We start from the raw sequence: 6,878 nt of genomic DNA, 5'->3' as shown, positions 1-6,878 counted from the left end.
CGCGTGAGGCAGCGCCAGGGGGAGGGAACTACTTTCAGGAAACTCGAGCGTCGGGCAGTGCCGGGCGCCGCGGGGAGGGCGGCGGCGCTAGCCCGTCCGGTGGCGGGCGCGGGTCAAAGGGATTACTTTCCTCCCCTCGCTCTTCCCTCCTCTCCCGCCTCCCTTTCCCCCGTGGTTATTTTGGATCAAGCTGTGGCGGCGGAAGGAGCCTGAAGTCAACGCTTCCGCCCAGTTTTCCTGTGAGGAGGAGGCGGGGGCGGCCGCGAGGAGCCGAGGCGGCGGCAGCGGCCGCTAATGGAGTTGTTGCCGGGGAGGAAGCACCGCCGCTGAACTTCCCCGCGGGCTTTCTCCCTCCTCTACCCCTCATCCTGCAGCCGAGGGCTCCTCTCTCGCCCTGGGAGCTCTGCTCCCCCTCCCTCCCCGCTCCTCTCCTCACACAAACAGCCGTGACGCATCCTCGCTCTCCACCGTCCCCCCCCCTTCCCACCCCCAGGCTGGTTTAAAACGCCTCCCTCCCCCCGTCGCCAGCCTTCTCCTCCGGGCCGGCGCGTCCTCCCTCCGCAGTGCTCGACGTCGCTTTGGAGGGGGTGGGAGATCCTCGTCGAGCCTCTCTGCCCCCCCTTTTCCCCTTCCCTCCCCGCCTGCTCCGGCCTGTGGCGGCTCCGGTGTCTGGAGGAATTTCTGCCGCCGCCTGCCCCGGCTGTGCGCGGGAGGCGGGCGGGCAGGGAGGGAGGCGGCCGAACAGCAGCAGCAGGAGGAGGAGAAGGAGGAGGAGGAGGAGGGGGGCAGCAGCGAAGGCGGCTGCAGCGGGAGATGAGCTGCAGCGGGAGGACGGTGCGGTGCAGCTTTTTGCGGCGGGGAGCCTTCCCTTGTCTCCACAACTCTACCCCCCTCTAACTGGGAGCAGCTCAATATCAGAAGATCCGTGGGTTTTGCTTCTGTTTGCTTCACCATCACCACCATCATCATCGTCTCTAAAGACAGGGGAAATACGCTGCACCGCCGGACGTCAGGATTTCGGGTTTCCAGGATAAAGACCGCTCTCCTACTCCTTCCCCCGCCCCTCTCCCTTACTCACCGCACGGCCCGTGCCCCGGCCGGGGGCGGCAGACCGGGGGTAACAATGGTGAAGTTTCTGGTGAGTTCTGGCTGCGCCCTGGCTGCGTCGGTGCTGCTCCGTGTGCCTGTCGGATCGTGGTGAGGAGAAAATGAGCGAAGAGACGGCGACTTCTAACGAGTAAGTGGCGGTGCTCCCCCTCCCCTCCGCCCCGGGATCGGAATGGGGATGGGGCTCGACGCGTCCCTCCGGCTCCGCGCCCCGCGGGGCCTTTGCCCGCGCACGTACGTGTGCTGTCCTCCCCCTGCGCGGACTGCGCATTTCTGCTCGCGTACATGGAAGCCCCGAAGCTCCCTCTTTGTGAAGGAGCTTGGTTTGGAAGGGCTACGAGCCGCCTGCCAGAAAAGCTTGGTTTAGTTAAAGCCCGGTAGAAAACGGTGCAGGTAACGATGGTGTCTTGGAGGGGGGAGGATGGGTCTGAAATGCCCAGAGAGGTGTCGGCACGTACTACCTCTGATAAAATCCTGTTACTTGTAGATATTTCACATGGAAACTAGTGTGTGGGAGCTTCATCCTGCAGGAAACTGCTCCTGAATTTTAATTGGATGAGTCAGTCAGTGTAAATACAGCTTAAACCTACCCTAAAGCCCTTTTTTCCCTTTCTTTTTCTTTTTTTTTTTTCTTCTTTTAATGAGCACTTGGGACTTTTTCCCTCTTCCCTTCCCCCCCCTCCACCCCCCCCCCGAGAGGAAAGGGATAGTTCAAGGATCTCTTAATATTTTTGCTCTGGCTGGTTTGGAGGAAATCCAGAGGAGATTGTGTGTGTGTGTGTGTGTGTGCGCGGCTGTATTCCCTTGCATGTAATCAGTCTTTGAAATACATTTGGGTCGGAGGCGGTAAATGTTTGTCAGAAAACATCCGAGTTCTTTATGGCGTTGAAACAGGAATATAAAGTATTTTGAAACTTTTCTTGTGATCGGGAAGTTTAAAGTTGATTGCTGCCGTCTCCGAGCCGTAGCGTTACGATTTGCCATGTCGATGTTTGCTCGGTCTGATTTTTATGAATGATGCGGTGACGGCCGCGGCCATGGCGGTGGGGAGGGAGCGCGGCGCCCATTGTATCTGTAGGTAGCGGTGAGCGGCCGGGGAGCAGCCGAGCTGACAGGCAGGGTGCGGACGGGGCTCCTCCGGCAGGAAAGACCAATTTCCCATTTCTCTGCCTTCTTCCGAGCGAAGCCTGCGCACCTTCCCGTGCGCTCTCCAAACGCGGCGTTCGGGTCCCCGGGGAGCGGCGCGGGCCGTGCCCCGCGGGGAGCGGAGCCCGGCGGGACGCGGGGCCGCGGCGCTGCCGCCCGCGGCGCTGAGCGGCCCGGGGCGAGCCGGGCCGGGGGGAGCCGCCGCGGGGCCGGGAGCCGGGGCCGCCGCCGCCGCCGCCATGTTTCCTTTTTTTGTGAATCGCTCTCATTTGCATACCTCAATCTCCATTCATAAAAAAAAAAAAAAAATTGCGAAAAAAGAATTGCTGTCACCACCGCTGACCTGCGGCGGAACCTGCCCTGCGGAGCGCACGAAGCGGCTGCTCCCGGGCTGAGGGCCGGCCTGCGGCCCGCGGCCGGCGGCGGAAGGTCTCCAGGACCTGCTGTATTAATATGTGCTGTTCGCTGCTTGTTGACACAGTTATGTGGGAAATATCAGCTCGGGGAGGTGCTGGGAGCACGTGATCAGCTCCATTCATAAAATACCTGGCTGTCCATTCACAGTGCAGTACAGTGTCTGCATTCAGCAGCCTCGCAGATCAGACCTGCATGGGAAGGGAGAGACAGCCAGGCCGGCAGGTTTATCGGAGAGGGCAGCAGAAAGAGGGCTTATGGCTGCGAGCATGGGAAGTCACTGTAAAGGGAGATGTGGAGGGACGAGAAAGGCTTATTTTTATGCTTTATGTTTATCCTTTTCCTATAAAGGAGCATGAATTAAGAAGTACCTTTTTGCTTACATTTAAACTAGGAAGAGTTTTATTCAGAAAATGTTGAAATATTTTCCCCTTCAGGAATACTGAGTAAAAATTAAAGACTGAAATTCAAATTCGTTGTTATTAATGTATTTTCAAGACAGTGCATTAATCCATTTGGAGTAATTTATATTTTATTGAACAATACAGCCTTACATCTGCAGGAGATCAACATGGTGCAGAAGGAAGGCAGTCATACCTATCGAGGCATCTGAAAATGTTGCCTATTTTAAAATACAGGCGACAGTTTATTATATATTCTATCTATATATTCTATCACTTAAATTGATAGAAATCAACATTGCAATTCATTTTTCTGTCTGTTTGCTCTGAGAATTTTACAGCAGATTAGCAATCATAATTTCTCCATAACCTAAAGAGACCTCTGAAATATCAGAATACTAGGAATGTCGTTAATATGGCCTAAATTGTTTAGAGGGCAATGTATTATCTTTGATTTTAAATTTATTGAAAATTAAAAAAACCCTGGTGAAATTTACTGATGAAGGATCCCCAGGGCAGGCAGTGTATTTTTCTGATGTAACTGTTTTGTGGTTGCCAGTGTTAAAATGATGATGTTCACTGCTCATGAGTATGCTTTTTCATTATCTTAACAAATTACACTGAGGTGATCCTTAATTATACATCCATGGAGTGGAGGAGGCTTGTTGTTAGTGCAGCCTAAGAGAATACGTGGAATATTACTGATCTTTACTTAATACAAGAAAGGAAAGCTCATATACTGTATTTCCTTTGAGTTTATTCAGTGGTGCTATAGAACTAAATGTGTTCTTATATAAATACCCTTACAAAACACTACAAATGATGTTTTTTCTTAAAAAATAGATGGTAGTGTTTGGGTTTGGTTTTTTTTTTTTTTACGTCACTTATTTAAATATCAGAAATAAAATAAGAAAAAATGTTTCTCGGTTGCTTTGCTTTTTTTGACAGCATTTTTGGTGTGGCCAGAGTCATAATTTCTCTCTGGCTGCTTTTGCACATAGCACAAGCGTGTCATTTCAAATGGCTGGGAAATATTATTGAAATGCCAGATAAACTGTTAGTGAAAATAAGACAGATCTACAAATTGAAATTCATATATTAGAAGTTCACTGTGTTTATTTTATCGGTAGAATTGATGGCATCAATGGCCTTGAGTTCATTAACAGACCTTTCGGCAAATAAGAGTGAATACGGGTACTTTGCAATGCATTTTGTGTCATTGTAGCTACCAGGAATATTCTGGTAATTGAGCATTATTCTTTGTTTATAAAACTTCATTTTACAGAGTCAGATATAAATATTTGTGGTGTCTGGAGTTTGACCTCAGTTAATAATAAATTCTCAGTGGTGGCGGGAAAGATTAATTAAGAAGCCACATTAAGGATTACTAGGTTTCTTCTCGATCATGAACATATGGTAGGCAGCCTTATAAAATTCTGATTACTACAGATGAGTCTTCATTGGTGATTTTTACATTGTTCTTGTAATGTTGTTATTGTATTCGCCAGTCAGGTATTAGTTAAATGAAAGTATTTCTACACCTCCAGATAATTTTACTCTTTTTCTTCCTCAGTGATGTTTTGCAGTCAGGGTGGTCAGCATCAGCACAATATATTCTCAAAACCAATCAGTTTTTAAATGAAGGAATTAGTAGAATTTTTGAACTCGTGGGTCAATTTGCTAGTCATGCAACTGAATATAATAATATTGAAGGAGTCATGTCAGTGAGCACTATTCCAAATTTCTGTTTTGGTAGCAGGTTTTAATTGCTGTCTAGAAATGTGACTGAATTTCCGTGTTAGGGAAAACAGAATAGTTGTTGTGCTGTGTAGTCCTCATTCAGTAGGGGTGAATGATGACAGGCTTAAGATGGAGTCATAGTTGCTTTACTGGCTTGTTTACTTTCCTCTGTATTGCAGGTGGCCGCTTTTTATTTCAGGGAATGCTACTGCTCTTTAATAGTATTCAGAGTTGCTTTTACATATTGCATTTTTTACAGATTCAGACTGTCACATGCTGATTGTTTTACCACATAAATATACTCATTTTCCTAGATAATTTAATTAAAGAGATTGTAAATTAAACACAGTATATTCTAATGCTGTGTGCTTAACCACCTCAGGTTATGATGCTGTAAACATCGTCAAGTGCAGATTTGAAAAAGCAAAGGTGAACTAAATTTTTAAATAAGGTGTTTATTCATGTCTTCTTCAATATATATGAAAATACTGTTTGTACTTCATTTGTACTTCAGACTTGTATTAAATTTGTCTTACAAGCCCAGATACTGAAAGATGAATGTGAAATTGTATCACAGAAAGTAATGCCTATTAGTTTGGGCTTATTAGTTCTGGGAGGATTTTGACACTTTTTGGCAGGCTGAATTTCTTTCTGCAGTTTAGGGCATATATAGACTCTGAAATTATTCATCCCTTAATGAAAGGAATTTGTAAATAGAAACTTTTAAATTTTTTTAATTTTTTTTTTTAGGAAAAGTATTCCTAACCCAATTGATTATATTAAATCATTGCAATTCTGATATACTTTCATTTGAGGGAAGGTTGCTTATACAGTCCTTGGGAGGCTTTTCCAGTCTTATTAAATGATTCTTGCTGTCTTTTTGGCTTTATATTGTATGACACTATTTTGAAGGTGAAACTGAATTTGCATGTTACATAATCTGAGACTCAGTTGGCGGGGGGGGGGGGGGGGGGGGGATGGGTATTTTTACTTTTTTTCTTTCAAAAAAAGGTTCACCCTAGCAACAGTCCTTGATTACTGTGATATTGCAGGAAAATGCTTTTGGATGTTTCAGTGTACCTGGAGCCAGCAATAATATTTGAATTCAAGAATGCTGAGTGTTTCCCCTTTGTTCATTTAAAATGTAATGCTCTTGATGTGTTAAAGTGACTGTGAGGACATCAGTGTGATTTTTAAAAGTGAAGATGTTTCTTGAAAAGAATACATCCTGACAGGATCAGAAGTCACAGGATTAAAGCTGAGGGCAATCCTGGTGCATTTGGGGGTAAATGCTGGCAATTTTGTTTGTTATTTACCCATTCTTGTGTATATCTGGAGAAATTGTGTGTATAGTGATGACTTAATGGGATTATGATGAATACTAGAAATGAAAAATACTCTTCAGAGTACTAACACAAGTTTAAAAAGGAGACAAAGGAAATAATTTTGTCTTTTTTGGTTTTTACTCTGCTGATTCCAAAAGAGTGACTATGATATGACATAGTGTGTATGTTGTCTTCAGTGCTGTTGTGCAAATGTTAAATGTTTGCTTTCTCCCTTCTACTCTTCTTCCTCAGTTAGAACATGTCCCACGTTACTCAAAAGAATTTGAAAGATGTCTAGAAGTTGCCATATTGTTCAGGATCCCAGTTTCTTTATGGCTGCTTTAAGAAGGAAATGTCTTTCTCTTTTTCCTTTCTGTTCTAGTGTTCAACAACACTTCTGCAAGTGTGCAGAAGTTTGCACAGTTACTGAATGGCTGGAATTGATTGCAAACAAAAATTTAATGTTTCCGAAAAATATAAAGTTTGTTCCTCCCTTCTCCCTTGAAAATATTCATACCTCTTTCTGAAAGCATTTTTTGTTGTTTTGTATCTGTTTATTTATGGGCAATTAATGTGCTGCAGTTTCCAAATTAAAATTCAATAAGATGTAAACACATTTGCAACATTTTTTAATACTTTCTAATACTTTGTTAGGCATGTCCCCTATCTTCAGCAATGCTTATTTTTTGGTGAAAGGAAGAGGACTGAATGCTCTTGTGTATTGTCATATATTTCTAGACTTAAG

The 6,878-nt window shown here is 45.3% G+C and overlaps 1 protein-coding gene across 2 annotated transcripts in view; it reads left to right on the top strand.

Moving 5' to 3' along the window:
- Positions 1-537: 537 nt before the first annotated feature.
- Positions 538-6,878, top strand: part of SPRED1 (sprouty related EVH1 domain containing 1) — a 58,195-nt gene continuing 51,854 nt past the window's right edge. The window contains exon 1 of one of the 2 annotated variants that reach the window (XM_038137343.1): positions 538-1,237. In XM_038137343.1, the coding sequence (XP_037993271.1) occupies positions 1,209-1,237 (29 nt within the window). In that variant the 5' untranslated portion in view covers positions 538-1,208. The other variant, XM_038137344.1, reaches the window with a different exon arrangement.

The sequence above is a fragment of the Motacilla alba genome, chromosome 5 (assembly GCF_015832195.1).
Source record: "Motacilla alba alba isolate MOTALB_02 chromosome 5, Motacilla_alba_V1.0_pri, whole genome shotgun sequence".
NCBI classification, from domain to species: Eukaryota; Metazoa; Chordata; class Aves; order Passeriformes; family Motacillidae; genus Motacilla; species Motacilla alba.
This window is presented reverse-complemented; position numbering and strand designations above follow the sequence as displayed.